At 41.8% G+C, this 19,393-nt stretch overlaps 1 protein-coding gene across 7 annotated transcripts in view; it reads left to right on the top strand.

Moving 5' to 3' along the window:
- LOC122548462 (sodium/calcium exchanger 1-like) overlaps window positions 1–19,393 on the top strand; it is a 299,672-nt gene extending 280,279 nt beyond the window's left edge. For all 7 annotated transcript variants that reach the window (XM_043687168.1, XM_043687171.1, XM_043687170.1 and 4 more), the window contains one exon: window positions 18,575–19,393. In XM_043687168.1, coding sequence (XP_043543103.1) covers window positions 18,575–18,951 — 377 coding nt within the window. In that variant the 3' untranslated portion in view covers window positions 18,952–19,393. The remainder of the gene's footprint in view (window positions 1–18,574) is intronic.

The following is a 19,393-nucleotide window of genomic DNA, read 5'->3' as shown; positions in this document are numbered from 1 at the left end:
ACTCCACTGGTCACAGGCCTCCAGTCTGAAAAACAACCCTCCACCACCACCGCCCTCTGTCTTCTGCCTTTGAGCCAGTTCTGTATCCAAATGGTCATTTCCTTTTCATGTTCAAGCTGCTTCATTTTCAGTTGATTTTAGCTATTTCCAAAGATTACAGGATTGCAACAATTATCTCCCCTATTCTCAAAAGCTACTCCAAAATCAACTTGTTTGTCAATTCAGAAAGCTTCGTCTGAGCCGGGAAATGAACCCAGGTCTCTGGTGCTGTGAGGCAGCAGTGCTAACCACTGTGCCACTGTGCCACCCTGCTACTGGCTAACTGTTCCAATATAGTAACATCTTATAAACACAGTCTTGGCAAAAGGCAAATTCAGAACACACATTGTCCCACATGTAGTTCTCCAATCGAGGAAAGAGTATCAAAAGATAATTCTGAGAGAGAGACAACTCCAGCTTTCAGCAGTAGCAAAGACAGATTTGGCAGCTTTTCACAACCCCAGCAGCTTCTGATACTGAAAGCTACAACTAAAGATCTGGGTCCTGTGGGAGCTTGACCTGCTGAGCCTGCTTCTATTGTTCCAACTTTTAATAAAACCCCAGACCTCACAAGTTGTTTACTTTACTGGTTTTCCAATTAGACAGCTCATGACTTCAGTCTTAAAGCTTCTCTTTAAGAAAAAGTTAGAACAAAATAACCTCTTAAAGACACAGCATCATCTGAGTGTCCTGGATGCAACAAATCAATAAACAATATTGGATTTAGTAATGAGCTGGATTTAATTGGTAACCTAATTGTGTGTAAACATATTTGTCAAATTATGATTGAGCTCAGTGTAGCGTTTGAAAGTGAAAAGCATAAATCAACTCCTAGACCTTTAGATTTAGGTAAGGCGGACTTTAATAAGATGAGACAGAGAGTATCCACAGTAAACTGGAAAAATCTACTAATGGGTAAAACAACAGAAGAACAGTGGAGGATGTTTAAAGAAACATTTAATACAATACCAAACCAGGTTATACCCCTGAAAGGGCTAACAGAATGCTTTGAATTTTTTCAGTTAATCAGGGAGAGCTAATGTAGATTCAAGACAGGTAGGTCATTCCTGACAAACCTCTCTGAATTTTTGAAGAGGTGACTAAAATACACAAACTTAGGTGGCATTGTCGTGTGGACAATAGCATAAAATTACAAAGGGATATCGATAGACCAGTTGAATGGGTGAAAGTGTGGCAGCTGGATCTCAATTTAAACAACTATGAGGTTTTCCATTTTAGACCATAAAAGGATAGATCGGGGTATTAAGTGGATGTCCAAAGAGTCTTGGGGGTTCAAGTGCATAGATCTTTAAAATGTCACAAGCAGGTGCAGAAAATAATCAAGAAAGCTAATGGAATGGTGGCCTTTATATCTACAGGACTGGGATACAGGATGCAGAAGTTATGCTGCAGTTATCCAAACCTAATTAGACCCCACTTGGAGTACTGTGAGCAGATCTGGGCACCACACCTTAGGAAGGATATATTGCCCTTGGAGGGAGTAAAACGTAGGTTTACAAGAATGATAGCTGGACTTCCGCGATTAAGTTACAAGAAGAGATTATACCAATCAGGCCTGTCTTCTCTGGAATTTATAAGGTTAAGGGGTGATCTGATTGAAGTCTTCAGGATATTAAAAGGAAATGATAGGCTAGATAAAGATAGCCTATTGCCATTGGTTGGAGATTCTTGAATTAGGGGCCACAGTCTGAGAATTAGTGCCAGACTGTTTAGGAGAGATATTAGGAAGCACTTTTAGACACAAGGATTGGTAGATATTTAGAACTCTCTTCCACAAACAGCAGTGGATGCTATATCTGTTGTTTATTTTAAATCTGAGATAGATTATTTTTTATTGAACAGAGGTATTAAGGGACATGGACCAAAGGCAAATTGGTGAAATTAGGCCACAGATCTGCCCGTGATCTGTGAATAGCGGAACAGCTCAAGGGGCTGAACTGCCTATCCTAAGTTCTTATGTTTTCCAAAATATTTTAATGATTCATGGATGATGAGACCTCCCTTTAGAATTTATCTTTATACTAGCAATAATCTTATTCTGAGTACTCTGAAGTATTCTCTGAAATTCTGCCTCTCCATCTCTCATGATCTCTCTCCCACCCTAGTATGCCAATCCCAATACCTGTGCAGGTTGAGGCAGTGCACCTATTTGGCTGAATGGGAAGAATACTAATTCCCAAAGACAGGATAAATGCTTTAGAACACTTTTAATAAAGTTTAGCAAGCTTTGTAATCAAGTGCACTGGGAGTACTACTGCTCAATTTAGGTATCAGGCTCATGAACATGCTTCTTAACTTTGTCATATTTGATTCTAAGGTGAGCTTGAAATCACTAATCCATGCCACTAATCCATCGCCCAACTCCATTATTGTCTTAGCTCTTCTTCTGCTGAAACTCTCGTGCAAGCGTTTGCTCCTTCTAAAATTGACTATTCCAATGCCCTAATGGCTTGTCTCTCACATTCTGTATGCCTGAGGCTGTTGGGGTTAGAATTATAGTCAACGATGAGATCGCTGAATCCTACCCCCTCCTTCCTATGACCCTCAACCCTATAATCTACATCCCACCTTCACTCACCTGAGTCCAGAGAGAGCCAACAACGATCACAGATCTAGTTCCTGGAACATTACAGCCAGCAGCCACTATATCTGGTGGTATAGCCCGCAGTGGACAGCTTTCTTTTCAATTCATCCATAGGATGTGTGTGTTGCTGACTGGGCCATAATTTGTTCTCCATCTCTAGTTAACCATGCGAAAGGTGGTAGTGAGCTGCCTTTTTGAATCTCTGCAGTCCATGTGCTATAGGTAGATCCACATTCCCATGAGATAATGTTGATATATAACAATGATATAGGACAAAGGGTGATGTTGATGATAAGTACGTTCATGGATGACACAAAGATTGACTGGGTGGTTGACAGTGAGAAAGAAGATCTTAGGTTACAGTACAATACAGATGGATTGGTCAGAAGGTATTTAACCCTGATAAAAATGAGGTGATGTACTTTGGAAAAAGGTAACAAGGAAATACTCAGTGAATGACAATACACTCGGAAACTCAGAGGAATACAAGGATCTGGGGTGCTTGTCTATAGATCCTTGCAGGTGGCAGGGCAGGGTAATAAGGTAGTTAAGACTTTTTAAATTCATTCACAGGATCAAGGCCAGCATTTATTGTCCCAGAGGGCAGTTAAGAGTCAGCCACATTGGTGTGGTCTGGAGTCGTATGTGTGTCAACCCAGGTAAGGATGGTGGTTTCCTTCCCCGAAGCAAGTTAAAGAACAGATGCATTTTGCTGACAATTGACTAATAGTCATCATTAGACTCATATTTATTGAATTCAGGTTCTACAGTCTGCCGTGGCAGGATTTGAATCTGGGTCCCCAGAACATAACCTGCATTTACTAGATTAATAGCCCAGCCATAATACCACTAGGCCAATACCTCCCCTTAATGGGATGCTTGCCTTTTTCAGTTATGGTATGGATTGTAAGGGCAGGGAGGTTGTATGTGAGCTGAACAGAACTTTGATGAAGGCACAGCTTGAATATTGTGTGCAGTTTTGGTCACCAGACCTTAAGAAAGATGTGATTGCACTGGAGGGGGTGCAGAGGAACATTTCAGCTAGGGAGAGTGGCTGGAAATGCTCAGTTTGATTTCTTTGAGCAGAGAATGTTGGGGGGAGATGGGGAGCCTGATAGAGGTGCATAATATTGTGATGGTCATATGCAATGTGAATAGAAAGCAGCTGTTTCCCTTAAAAGAAGGGACAAGAACAAGGCAGCAATTCCAAAGTAAAAGGCAGGAATTTGGAAGGAACTTGAAAACATTTTTCACCCAGAGAGTAGTGGGGGTCCGGAATGCACTGCCTGGGAGGGTAATTAAGGCAGGAAACCTCACAACCTTTAAAAAGTACTTGGATGAGTACTTGAAATGTCAGAACATTCAAGGCTATGGGCCTTATTTGGAAAAGTGGGACTCTTGTAGGTAGGAGTGTATTTTTGGCAGCAGAGACTCAATGGGCCAAATGACCTCTTCTGTACTGTATGATTCTACTATATTAACATTAAGTATAGCTCACCGGATTATTTTTCTCAGTGCATGCCTTAAAGTACCTGTTTGTAATGACATTTTTGAAATTGTAGATTGGAGTCAGGTATGTGTTGGATACCTTCCCCAGGGAAGAAGTGCTAGCAAACTATACTAAAACGAAATATAATTACAGTCAACTCAGAATGATTAATTGTTGAGCTATACAGGTCTTCACAAGAATTTTTTTTTCAACAGATCTATCAAAATGATGAATTCTGCAAAAAATATTATCAAAAGAATATTTTACATGGTTCTTCACAGAGGAGGCACATGTATGCATTGGAGTGTGTTTTAAAAGGGGCTGTGTCAGCATTTAAGGCAGCTAGTAAACTGTCATTGAAAGTCATTAATATGGGATAAACATCTCTGCTGCTTGCAGAAGTTAACTTTTGAACCTTAATATTTCAGATTGTGTTATTGTTGAATAAGCTGTTTTGATTATAACTGAATCAACTGTCTATACACAATTTGGCATTTATATGACAGTGTGGGAAATTGCCTTGGTATATCCTGTTCAAAAAAAGTAGGGCAAACCTAACTTAACCAGTTATTGCTGAATCGATTTATTCTTGATTATCAACAAAGTAATAGAAGGGGCTACTTATATAATTTACTGATGATCAACAATACATAACTAGGTTGATAGCAACGCATACAAGTGTCACTTCCAAACAAAAAACCTGCCCACTGATGCTCAGTTTACTTTCTGCCAAGGTCAATTAGTTCTTGGCCTCATTGCACCCTTGGTTAAAACATGGACAAAAGAGCTGAATTCCAGAGATGAGGTGAGAGTGATGTCCTTGACATCAAGGCCAAATTTGACCAAGTGTGGCATCAAGGAACCCTGGCAAAATTGGAATTGGGGGGAAATTTCTCCATTGGTTGGGTACCAGATTCAAAGGAAAATGGCATTGGCTGCTAGAGCTAAACTATTTCAGTCCCAAAACATTGCAGCAGAAATTCCTCAGGATAGTATCTTGGATCAAACATCTTTAACGCTTCATTAGTGATCTTCCCTCCATCGTAAGATCAGAAGCGGGGATACTCACTGATGATTGCATAATGTTCAGCACCATTTGTGTCAAGTATGCCAAAAGCTGGAGCCATGTTCAATGAAAGGGTGACAGCAGGAAAGCTGACAAATATAGAAAAGTCAGCCTAATTTAAGAGAATAGCCTGAAAAATTTGGACAATTTGTGCCTGCAGCATATTAATTCCATAGCTAAGGCAACGCCAATACTTGCTTCTGTTCATCGGGGGCCAAAGGATATGGGGCGAAACCCGGAATAAGTTACTGAGTTGGGTAATCGACCATGATCATATTCAATGGTGGAACAGGCTGGAATGGGCGTATGGCCTACTCCTGCTTCTATTTTCTATGTTTCTATGTATCAGATCAATGAAACCAAATATCAGAATTCTTCTGAACTGATCACTGGGTGGAAACGTCCTAGGCTTCCATACCACCCCTATAAGGACACCTGCAAGCAAGACAGACTTTGACACAGACACCCAGGAGACAGTTGCAAATCGCTGGCACCTCTGGAAGCTGACTCTTTAGAGGGGCACTGGAAGAGACAAGCAGAAATGTCAAGCTCAGCTAGCCTGGAACAGAGCTCCTTGGAAAATAGAGGCTAGGGAATCACACACCTTCTCTGTCCTCTGTCCCCTGCAGCAAATGTGGCTGTGATTAAGTAGGACTCCATCCTAAACCACATCAGGCAATATTTAAGGCAATGTTGACCCTCACAGCACAAAGCTGAAGGTGGAAGACTGCTACTAAATATATCAGACCCCAACGGGAGTATTGTGTCCAATTTTGATAATCACACCTTCGGTGGTTGCAGAGAATATTTACTAGAAAGAGACCAGCGAAGTGGAACTTTATTTGTAGGTGCATACAAAAAACTGGGATTGTTCTCCTTAGAGCAAAGCTAGTTTTGGAAAGGTTTTAATTGAAGATTTTCAAAATCATGAAATATTTTTGATAGAGTAAACAAGGAGGTGATTTCCTTTGGCAGGAGGGTCAGTAATCCGCAGGCACAAGTTCAAATTTCAGTCTGAAGGACTAAGTTAATGATGAGGGAAATATATGATATGTCAGAAGTTGTAATGATCTGAAATATGTGGAACCAGATAACTTGGGATTGGTTAACTGAATAAGAGAATAAGGGCCAGGAATTTTGACTCATTGACTAACTCTGTTAGTGTCTGCTCAAACATAGTAGGCCCACTGGCCTCCTTCTCTGCTGTTCTATTCTTAACTTCAATCACATTGACCAATTGCTTCTCTCTTTTGATTCCCACCATCACACTGTCCTGTGAAGACTGAATGTGTTATGATCATAGAATGGTTACAGCAAAGAAGAAGGCCGTTCCACCTGTAATATCTGTGCTAGCCCCAGGAACAACTCAGCTAGCCTTTCCCTCCCCTTACTATTTGCCATCACCCTGCAATTTATTTTTCTTCTGATTTGTAAATGTACAAACTTAATGTGATGTGCAGAAGAAGCAAGAGTGATGTGAGAAAAACCTTTCTTACCCAGTGAGTGGTTAGGGTATGGAATGCACTACCTGGAAATCTGGTGGAGGCAGTTTCAGTTGAGGCATTCAAGAGGGCATTGGAGGGTTATTGTGATAGAAATGATGTGCAGAGAAATAGAGAAAAGGCCGGAAATTAGCCCTTGGTATTAGAGTTGGTAAAGGTACTATTGGCTGAATGACATCCTTCTGTTCCACAATAATTCTGTAGTTCTGTGATTTGGTCTCAATAGTTTGCAAAATAATTGGCTCATGTTTGATTACATTATCTTCAAATAGAAATATAAAGCTTACCGGTATGTCCACCATACATGATAGCTTGTTCTGATGTCACTTCTCATATGTGCTAATTGCTTGGTCTTTCCTACTTTGCCACTCTGCCTCTCTTTCATTCTCAGCCACCGCTGCTGGTCCACCCTGTTTTGTTCAGGTCCACCCTGTTTCCCCATTCTCTCTCCTTCTCTATTATTCTGTATAACTGCTTTGGTGTCTGTGAGCAGGATCATGCTCCTTCCCCACTCACTGTTATCCCCTGCCTTTGTAGGTGTTTATGATCGAGTCTGCGCTTTACCTATCTTCACCACTCCTTCATTCTCTGTGAGATTTGCTTTTGCACCCCAAATGGTCATACTTACGCTTCAATAAATTAATTTATCCTCTGTGTTACTCGTTCTGATCATGATGCTCCTTTCAGAATTATTCCCTGTACTATTTGATTTTCTCTTTTATTATTATTCATAGATTTTTTTAAATTTCTCTGTTTATAAAGCCTCATTTTATTGTTTATTTTGTTTATTATAGAACTTGCACTCCATCAGTACAATTTGTGTTTCATATACCAACAGAAATATTAGTTGCTTGAATTACCTAAAGGGAAGCAGTTTACCTGAGCTGTTTCTTTTACCTCAAATCGTGAATTTTTTTTGTTTCTTACCTCTAGGAGATCAGATTTAGGAGAGGTGGGGAGTATGCGCATATTATATATATGGATGTGTAAGATAGACATATGTGCAGATAAATGAGATACAGAACATATAGTAACTCAGGCTTGTCCATTTTTGTTAGCTTAATTACTAATCATTCTCCACGTTAATAAGTGCAGCTAAGGATGGAATCATTTATAATAGAATCAATTTTTTTGGAAAGTTCATAGATATACAGCTATAAAAGACATCTTACTGTAAAGAATAAAGCCTCAGTTGTAGATTAATCATATGATTGATGTAATTTCTCGACAATGCACAGAAAAAAGAGCACCGTTAGGCAGGTATCATTAGATAAATTTTTCCTAAGCGCAATTTACAAGGCAGAATATAGCAGGGTTTTTTTTCTAATTGGATGTAAATGTCAGTAATGGCTAAGTAATGTGTTTCAGATGTATTATTAGCATTCGTTATTTGTCATTGTTGGCTTTAAACTTGAGGTTTCTTTTCTCATTGTCTACACTAGAAAGTGGACTATAAACTCTGGAGCCCAAATTTGTCAGCATACTCTTTCTTAACATCTGCTGCACATCCTCAGAGTCACCCAATGACTGGACATGCCTTGCAAGCATCTTCTTTCAAAAGTAAGGCCCATGACATTTGGCTTTCAAAGCTATTCAACTGAGAACAGATATCTCCTGATCCTGCAGTGAGCAACTGCTCTCTTTCTTATCTTAGTGTCCAGATTCTTCTATCCATTTAAGCTCCGTGCACCCCTCACTGCATACTTCACTCTCTAAATACCCCCAGATTGCTGTCTCTTAACCAGGGCTCAAAACATAATGTGAGTGACAAAGCTGGATATGCTGGAAAGGCTGATTGTTCAGTCATTTAAATCTTGATTATTTTGTCTCTTAAAGCTCTTAAGAATGGGTTACTGTGGAATTGAGTAAAAAATTAATGCATGGGATGCGAGCATCGTTCCCAAGGCAAACATTTATTGCCCATCGCTCATTGCCCTAGAGAAGGTGAGGTGAGTTGTTTCCTTGAACTGCTGCAGTCTTTAGATTTTAAGGACTCTAAAGGGAAGAATAATAATGGGCAGCGCAATCATTCCAAGTCAGGATGATGAGTAGCTTAGAGAGACACTTGTAAGTTCTAGTATTCTCATGCATCTCTTGCCCTTGTATTTCTAGTTGATAGAGGTTTAGTATACAGAAGTTGCTGTTGAAGGAGCTCTGGTGAGTTACTGTAATGTACTTTGTAGATCGTACACATTATTACCACCTATTCGTCAGCAGTGCAGAGAGTGAACACTGAAGGTCATGGATAGGGATTCAGTCAAACAGCTCACTATATCCTGAATAGTGTCAAGCTTCTAGAATGTGTTGGAGTTGCACTCATCCAGGCAAGTGGGATGTATTCCATCACATTTCTCACTTGCACCTGGTAGATAGCGGACAGGCTTTGGGAGTCAGGAGATGAGTTATTCACTGCAGTATTCTGAGCATCTGATCTCTTGTATCAGTAGTATTTGTATGGCTTGTGCAGTTCAGTTTCTGGTCAGTGATAAGGTCCAGGATGTTGATAGCAGGAAATTCAGTGATGGAATATAAGAAGCAATAGTTAGATTCTGTCTTGTTGGAGCTAAGCAGAAAATTTTAAAAAATTGAAGCAAAGGTTGACCATTCAGCCCTTTCATTCTGCAAGAACATTGATCATCTGCCCCAAGTGTCTATTTCTCTTTTGTGCCAGATTCTCATGATCCTCAACAGCTCACTATTTCACAATATAGTGAATGTCTGGCACTTGTGTGACAGGGTTGTTACTTGTCACTTATCAATCCAAATCTGGGTATTGTTCAACTCTTGCTGAATATGTACACAGACTCAGTGAACATTGCCACTTCTGACCTTATGATGGTGGGAAGGTAATTGATGAAGCAATTGAAAATGCTTGGGCCTAGGACACTATCCTGAGGAATTCCTGCAGAGATGTCTTAGAGCTGAGATAACTGACCTTCAACACCCATGGCCATTTTCCTATGTGCCAGGTATGACTCCAACCACCCCAGAGTTGATTCCCATTGAGTCTAATTTTGCCAGGTCTCTTTGACGTCATACCCAGTATGTTGTCTTGACATCAAAGACAAGTCAGTCTTACCTCACATCTCAAGTTCAGCTCATTTGTTCATGTCTGGACCAAGAGATCTTAATGAGATCTAGAGCTGAGTGGAACCCAAACTGGGCATCACTTGAACAAGTTATTCCTTTGCACGTGCGCTTGATTTCACTGTTGATGACACCTTCCATAAACTTTGCTAATGATTGCGGTTGGACTGATGGGGTGACAATTAGCAGAGGTAGATTGGTCCTGATTTTTACATACAGGACATACCTGGGTAATTTTCCACATTGAAAGTTAGGTGACAGCGTTGTAGCTGTACTGGAATAGGAGAAAGTGAGGACTGCAGATTCTGGGACACCCACACCCACCAACCCCACAACCCCGTGCCTGAAGGGACACCTGTACCCACCAACCCCACCACGCCGTGGCTGAACATTACAACTCTCCCTCCCACTCTGTCAAGGATATGCAGGTCCTGGGCCTCCTCCACTGCCAAACTGTTACCACGCAATGCCTGGGGGGAGAATGCCTCATATTCTGCCTTGGGACCATGCAACCACACCAGATAAATCTGAATTTCAACAGCTTCCTCATTTCCCCTACCCCCAACATTATCCCAGTCCCAAGCCTCCAACTTGGCACCGCCCTCCGGACCTGTCCATCACCCCCCACCTCCTCCCTCCTCCCCGGACTATCACCTTCTCCCTTACCTTCATCTACCTATCACTTTCTCAGCTACCTTCTTCTCCCCAATCCCACCCCGCCCCCTCCCATTTATCTCTCAGGTCCCCACCCACCCCCTGGCCCATAAGCCTCATTCCTGATGAAGGGCTTTTGCCCGAAACATTGATTCTCCTTCTCCTCAGATGCTGTTGATCTGCTGTGCTTTCCCAGCAACACACTCTCAACGCTGTACTGGAATAGCCTGGTTAGGAGTGGCAACTATTTTTGGAGCACAAGTCTTCAGTACTATTGCTGAAACATTGTCAAGGCCCATAGGATTTGCAGTATCCAGTGATTCCAACCATTTCTTGGCATCACTTGGAGTGAATTGAATTGACCGAAGACTGGTATTTGTAATGCTGGGGACCAGTGGGGAAGCTGAGATGGATCTTCCATTTGGCATTTCCCAACTAAAATAGATTTGAGATCTCACAGAGCCTTTTAACACTGACCCCTTGCCTGAAAAGTCAGGGGAAGGCCCACTCATGGCAATGATGAATGCCCCTTTGACTTTAACAACATGCTGGCAATGAATGGGCTGAATGTGGCATTTCCAACTGGATGGCCTATAGCTCTTTTTTTTTTTAGATTAGATTAGATCACTTACAGTGTGGACATGGCAATGATGAATGCCCCTTTGACTTTAACAACATGCTGGCAATGAATGGGCTGAATGTGGCATTTCCAACTGGATGGCCTATAGCTCTGTGATCCTTGCATGGCCATCTCAGGAATTTCCCTTCATTCTCAAAAACAATTCCTCATCAACACTTGAGGAAAGCACACTCCACAGGTAAACAGCTCTGCGACAGGCCGTTCTTATCTTCATCATACCCATGTTCTGTACTTATCAGCCAGAAATGCTTTCAAACAGTATCCAAAATGTAATGTCGCAATCTGTGTGAGAGCTGACACAAACTCAACTGGACTCACCACATAAACACAGTACCTACAAGAGCAGGTCAGAGACTAGGAAGACTGCGGTGAGTAACTCACCTAACTCCCCAAAGCCTATGTGGTAGAACACTGTCCACTTGTCTGGATGAGCGTATCCCCAACAACACTCAAGAAGCTTGATACCATCCATAACAAAGCAGCCCACTTGATTGGCACAGCATCCACAAGCATCCACTCCCTCCACCACCGGCACTCAATAGCAGCAGTGTGTACTATCTACAAGATGCACTGCAGAAATTCACTGAAGGTTCTCAAGACAACACCTTCCAGAACCCACAACCACTTCCATCTAGAAGGAGAAAGGCAGCAGATATATGGGACCATGACCACATTCAAGTTCCCCTCCAGGCCACTCTCCATTCCTGACTTGAAAACATATTGCAGTTTCTTCACTGTCTCTGGGTCAAAATCCTGGATTTCCCTCCCTAATGGTATTGTGGGTCAACTCACAGCAGGGGGACTGCAGCGGTTCAAGAAGGCAGCGAACCACCACCTTCTCAAGGGTAACGAGCAACAGGCAAAAATTGCTGGCCAGTCCACCTCCCACAAATAAAAGTTTCAATATGTTGAATTGGAATCCTTATTTTGCTGTATTGTTCGGAGTTTATTTGAATTGATTTAAGGAATAGGAAGGGAATTCCAGGATCCACAGGTTTTGTTTTGATTGGAATAAATTGGGATTAGTTTTTATACATGAAGAACATTATCGAAGTGTAGGCCTGTGACCAGTGGTATGCTGCAAGGATCGGCACTGGGTCCACTGCTTTTTGTCATTTATATAAATGAGTGTGATGTGAATATAGGAGGAATGGTTAGTGAGTTTGCAGATGACGCCAAAATTGGAGGTGTAATGGACAGCAGCATCTAATGCATTGAAAATGGTGAAGTAGATCTTTTCTCCTGCAAAAGAAAGTGAATGATATATATAACAAAGTTTAATCAAAGTAGCAGAAGCATTAAAAGATGTCTATTTTTATGATATCTGAAGTAATATAACTTTGGTTCCCACACGATTGCCCTTCTCAGAATGTATTTTTATTTGAAACTATCCAGTGTGCTTGGGAAAGCTCATTCCAACCAATTGTCATTCAATACCCAGTGACTTTACTTTTTGGGCGAAGTAGGTAAATGAGATTTCTACAATTGATTTTCTTGGATTGATCTGTTAAAATGGGGGCAGTCATTTTCTGCAGCAGACACTGAAAGTACTCAGTAATACATTAAATAATCTCATGTCTGAACCACAGGTCACAACAGGGACAGCTTTACCGCAGCAATTTCTGGGACTAGATTCTGGGACAGTCAGGTACCAATGAGCTGCTCCCATCTCTTTTCAGAGACAAGATCCTGCCTCCAGAACCTACTGACTAATGAGAAGCAATTTCTAATCCCAGCAGCAGTTCCACTGGCAGTGATGGGTACTGCTCTTGGCAGGAAGTACATGGGGACTGAGTTGCTGCAGTCAGTCACCCGGGCTCGAGTGTGCGGGCTGAGAGAGTGGGAATGATTGTGGTTGGTGAAAGTGGCATGGTAGTTGTCACAAGGGTGACTATTCTTGCTGGAAATACTTTTCTGTAGGATTCAGAGTCCCCAGTTGTGAGGGGCCCCCATCCATCCCTATGCCCACAGGGAGGCACTGAACATTTGCTGGGCATTTTCCCATCTCCCTGAAGGAACCAACACTCTGTTCAAAAGGGCAGGAGAAAGCCCTTAAGTTGCCCTTAATTGTCTATAGAAGGGCATCAATTGGCCTGTGGCTGGGGGAAACAATCCTCTGCAATCTCCATGTATTTCCATAGTGCTGAGAAGCTTTGGATCTTCCTCACCCACCTTCCCTGATTTAAGCCATCCCTCCCTCCCTTACTCACTCCCCACTCAATCATTCACTCACTCACACTCGTACTCATTCACACACACTCAGTTATACTCATTCATTCATACTCACTCACACAAACAATACACACACTCACACTAACGTGCTTTCACACACACTGTCTCTGTCTCCCCAACTCTGCTTTTCCACATTATTTTAAGTCCCCCTCCCCCCACCAACTACCATGTCCCTAGAACCTAATTTTAGAAAGGTTCAACTGAAGTTTTAATGGGTGTAGGTTTCTCTGTAATCTGGTTTTGACCACAACACTGGGATTCTACATGCGTCAGGTACAAAATAATATGTTGTAAATAAGATTTGTGTCACTGTGTGGAATGAAAAACGGTCATGGTATCCTTTATTGTTTTCTGAGACCTGACTCATCACTCTGATTCTTTTTTTGACAGTGATACAGTGTACGTAGTATGAAGGAACAAATTCAGGTTTTGAAATAAATTGCAACCTGGGAGGAGAGCCAAGACTATATTGTGATTGGAACTCAGAATGGAATTAAAAAATAAATTACAATGAGAGAGTTATGAGTGGAGCATTCATCAAAATGTTGGTGCCAATTGAGTTTCAGGAAAATTGGAAAAAACTAAAGGTTACCTGAATTTGGAAGCATATTCTAGTGAAAGGTATTAAACACAAAGGTTGTTCACAAATTGCTTGATGAATGCAATGGGGTGAGGGCGGTTTTGGCGGAATGGGCAACACTGATGGAAATTTCCACTGCGCACAATGATGCAAATAATGCAAAAATTAGGGAATTTAGTAGCTTCTGAAAGTGATATATATTGATTCAGATATTATTTAATTTATTGTGAGTATATGTTGTGATGGATATAACAGAGTACTTCATATACAAGTGGCTGCCCAGTCTCTCTCAGTATGTATGAAGAATGCTAAGAAAGAAGTTAATTCTTTTTTACATGTTAGATTCCTCCAGATTGGACCTAAGACTACTCTGAAGTAATGTCTCGGTCGACTATTTATCACTGGAGCATGGAACAGCATTGTGACAGAATTGTGAAATAAGTTACAGTGAGAAAGGTATGAGTGGAGTGAGTGTTGTTGAAGTCTAGAAGTGAATCATAGAATCCCTACAGTGTGGAAGCAGGCCGTTCGGCCCATCGAGTCCACATCAACCTTCCAAAGAGCATCCCACCCAGATCCACCTCCCCATTCTAACCCTAAATCCCTGCATTTCCCTTGACCAATCCACCTAACCTACACATCTTTAGGCTGTGGTAGGAAACCTGAGCACCCGAAAGAAACCCATGCAGACAGGGCAAGAATGTACAAACTCCACACATACACACAAGAGTGGAATCAAACCTGGCTTCCTGGTGCAGTGCTAACCACTGAGCCACCATGCTATCCTAAAATGTTGTAGAGTAGTGATTCTGTAGCTGGACCTGTAATCTGTAGGCTTATATGAACAATTCTAAGGGCATGGATTCACATCGCAGTGTGAAACATTGGTTGGAAACATTGTATTTGTCTTAGCATGTCTTAATCGGAACAGCTGGCCTTTATAAATCCTAAAGTATGGAATAGTTCCCCAAATGAGATGGGAATGTGCTGTCCTTATCCATCTGGTACATTGAAGAGAAAGTCATCTGCATCCCATCAATGGTTTGCTTTTAAAAATTCAATGTGGCTCTTACTTGGAATGTAGCATGTCACAACAGCTTAGTTACATGAAACGTTGAAGTTATTGTTTTGGAATTTCAAGTAGTGCCAGGCAGGGACACTGCACCCACCATAATCACCCATCCTCCACCCCACCAAGTGAACGGGTCCACTCTGGCACCTAGTCCCACAACATTACTATCCACAGACCATTCATTTCCTTGAGCTGAGACTTCTTCCTGCATCTGGTAAGAAGGTCCCTCCCCTCAGAGCTCCTGACCAAACTGCAGTCAGACTTTATTGGAAATAGCCATCAGAAATAGCCATCTCAATGGGAGCGTGTGGTATTGCCAGGGCCAAGTTGGTACCATGCAGTGAGGGAGGTGAAAGAGTGGAGGGCCTATACTCTTTGGAATTTAGCAAAATGAGAGGCATCCTTATTGAAACATACAAAATTCTAGGGGACTTCAGAGGGTAGATGTGGAAAGACTGTTTCCATTTCCTCTTTATAAAGCTCTGGTTAGGCCCCATTTGGAGTACTGTGTCCAGTTTTGGTCCCCACACCTCGAGGGGGTAAATTCAGAACAAAAACGCGGAGATATTTCTTCAGCCAGAGAGTGGTGGGCCTGTGGAATTCATTGCCGCAGAGTGCAGTGGAGGCCGGGATGCTAAATGTCTTCAAGGCAGAGATTGATAAATTCTTGATGTCACAAGGAATTAAGGGCTACGGGGAGAATGCGGGTAAGTGGAGTTGAAATGCCCATCAGCCATGATTGAATGGCGGAGTGGACTCGATGGGCCGAATGGCCTTACTTCCGCTCTTATGTCTTATGGTCTTGTGGGAGAGTCTAGGATGAGAGGGCATAATTTCAGAATTAACACAGACATGAGGATGCTTCACCACCCAATCTTCACTCTTTAAACTTGTGTCTGTGTTTCCCTCCATCTCTATTTGCTTCTCTATTTTTTTCCAATGTATTTTTCTGTAATTATTTTCAGCTCCTCTTTTGTCTTTCCTTCTCACTCACTAGCTCTCAACCTCTCATTTCCCTAACTCTCTTGCTTTCCTTTCGCCTCTCTTCAATTTGCTTCTCACTGTTTCTGACGAGAACTTATTTTGAGATAGGAATTGGTTTGCATTTTACAGATGAAAATGGTTATGGTGCCTGGTAAACCACATTGCTTTCACTGGCTCCTACTTCTACCTTAATTCAAAGCTGGCTCAGATTATGTCCACAAATAGGAGCTGTGCATCTGGTCTGTACATTTTTCTTTCATTTTCCAAGGGGCATGGATATCATTGGCTCAGCCAGCCTTTGTTGCCCATCCCTAATTTCCCTTGAAGCAAGTCTTTTGCTTGGCCATTACAGAGGACAGGTGAGAGTGAAGCACACTGCTGTGGGTCTGGAGTCAAGTGTGGGTCAGGTAAGGATGGCAGATTTCCCTTCCTAAAGAGCTTTAGTGAACTAGATAGATTCTTAAGACAGTCAACAGTAGAAGCATAGAAGATAGGAGCAGGAGGAGACCATTTGGCCCTTCAAGCCAGTTCAGCCATTCATCACAATCATGACTGGCTGTCCAACTCAGTAGATTAATCCTGCTTTCTCCCCATTCGCCCCAAGTGCTATATCTAGCCGCTTCTTGAATGTATTCAGTGTTTTAGCATCAACTACTTCCTGTGGTAATAAATTCCACAGGCTCACCACTCTTTGGGTGAAGAAAAGTCTCATCTCCGTCCTAAATGGTCCACCTAAATCCTCAGACTGTGACCCCTGGTTCTGAACACACCCACCATCAGGAACATCCTCCTTGCATCTACCCTGCCTAGTCCTGTTAGAATTTTATAAGTCTCTATGAGGCCCCCCCTCACAGGCCTGAACTCCAGTGAAAATAATCCTAACCTAGTCAATCTCTCCTCATATGTCAGTCCCACCATCTCCAGAATCAGCCTGGTAAACCTTCGCTGCACTCCCTCGAGGGTAAGATCATCCTTCCTCAAAAAAGAGACCAAAACTGCACAAAATATTCTTCACGAAGGCCCTGTACAACTTCAACAACACATCCCTGCTCTTGAACTCGAAACCTTTCATAATGAAGGCCAACATGCCATTGGCCTTCTTTACCACCTGCTACACCTGCATGCTTACTTTCAGCGACTGGTGCTCAAGAACACCCTGGTCCTGCTGCACACTCGTCTCTCCCAATTTACAGCCTTTCAAGTAGTAATCTTGTTTTTGTTTCCAAAGTGAATAACCTCATATTTACCCAATTATCTGCCATTCATTTGCCCACTCACCCAACCTGAAGGATCTCTGCATCCTCATCACAGTTCACCCTCCCACCCAATGTGGTATCATCTGCAAACTTTGAGATGTTACATTTTCTTCCCTCATCCATATCATTAATGTTTATTGTGAATAGCTGGGGTCCCAGCACAAATCCCTGTGGCATCCTACTAGTTGCCTGCCAATTTGAAAAGGACCCATTAGTTCCTTCTATTTGTTTCTTCTCTGCCAAGTGGTTTTCACTCCATCTCAATACACTTGCCACAATCCCATCCGCTTGTATCTTGCACAATAATCTCTCATGCCGGACTTTGTCAAACACTTTCTGAAAGTCCAAATGTACCACATCAATTGGCTCCCCCTTATCAATTCTACTAGTTACATTTTCATAGAATTCCAATAGATTTGTCAGGCATAACTTTCCCTTCATAAGTCCATGCTGATTCTGATCCTGCCACTGCTTTCTTAATGCTCAGGTATAAGGTCCTTGATAATGGATTCGAGAACTTTCCCCACTACGAATGTTAGGCTTGCTGGTCTATAATTCCCTAGTTTCTCTCTGCCTCCCTTTTTGAGTACTAGAGTTACATTAGGTACCCTCCAATGTGCCGGGACTGTAACAGAGTCTATAGAATCCTGGAAGACAACCAACAATACTTCCACTATTTCTAGAACCACTTCCTTAAGTACTCTGGAATGTAGATTGTCAGGCCCTGGGGATTTATCTGCCTGCAATCCCCTCAATTTGCCCAGCACCATTTCTCTACTCATATTGATCTCCCTCAGTTCTTCCCTGTCACTAAATTTTGCATTCTGCATCATTTCTGTTAACTGATTTGTGTCCCTTTTTGTGCAGACAACCAAAGTATGTATTCAGTTGCTCAGCCATTTCTTTGTCCCCTATTGTACATTCCCCCATTTCTACCTGTAGGGGGCCTACATTGACATGGTCTCTATGAAAATAGTTCCGATTTTTGTCAAATTAATCTTTTACCATCTGCCATGGCGTAATTTTACGTTGCCAGAACATTGGTGTTGCATTACTGTTATTAGTCCACAGAGATTATTATTATTTTACTGCCTCCCCATCTTAAATCCAAACCATTTTCCTGGGCCATTTTACAAATGTGCAGTGGAAAATATTGTCCAAAAACCCAGTGTATTTGAGCCTGTTATGGCCTTGTGAAAACTAATAGTTATTTCTTCCTCAGGTGACATTTATTACAGAGAATTTACTCGCTGACATGGAAATTAATGACAATACCAACAAGTTGAATTAATATTACAACCTGCGTAAGATGACAACTTGATAGTCTAACAATTTAAAGAGCTTGTTGTTTCTTGTTTTGTTTTACAGATACCTTTGCCAGTAAAGTAGCTGCAATTCAAGACCAGTATGCTGATGCTTCTATTGGTAATGTGACTGGGAGCAATGCTGTGAATATTTTCTTAGGAATTGGGGTGGCCTGGACAGTTGCAGCAATCTATTGGAATGCTCAGGGAAAGAAGTTTGAGGTGCTGCCTGGAAACCTGGCCTTTTCAGTCACTCTCTATACTATATTTGCTTTCATAAACTTTGGTGTGTTACTGTACCGAAGGAAGCCAGAGATTGGTGGCGAGTTGGGTGGACCACGGACTGCCAAGATTTTAACCTCAGTAAGTTTCACTTTGCTTTGGTTAATGTACATTCTTCTCTCATCTCTGGAGGCCTATTGCTACATAAAGGGCTTCTAATAGTGAACAGAACATGAACAAAATGGACGTTTAGTATTTCACTCACCTGCTAATGGAATGCTAACTTCTGAGAGGATTCCTTTTACTAGGTAGAAGTGGATCTCGCAGTATTCCATCTGCAGGGGCATCATAACAGCAAAGGCTATGAATGTAGGGCTCAATCTGCTACTGTACAGATAATTATACCAAATGGGAAATATTTTTTATTGATGATAAAGAGCCGAAAGCAGTATTTATGGCACTTTTAACTGCAGTAGCATGCCCTCCTCCATTTATGGAATGATGCCTCTGTACTAATGTGACTGTATGAGATCAAATTGCTTAACACACAAGAAAAATGGCTCATCCTGTTATTTTGTTTTGTTTTGGATCTGCGTGCCCTACACTTCATTTAACATATTGTGTGCTGACAGCTCCTGATTAAACTCTAGTGTTGTCAACA

This window comes from Chiloscyllium plagiosum, chromosome 3 (assembly GCF_004010195.1).
Source record: "Chiloscyllium plagiosum isolate BGI_BamShark_2017 chromosome 3, ASM401019v2, whole genome shotgun sequence".
Lineage (NCBI taxonomy): Eukaryota > Metazoa > Chordata > Chondrichthyes > Orectolobiformes > Hemiscylliidae > Chiloscyllium > Chiloscyllium plagiosum.
Note: the sequence above shows the minus strand (reverse complement) of the source record. Positions and strands in the feature narration are given on the sequence as shown.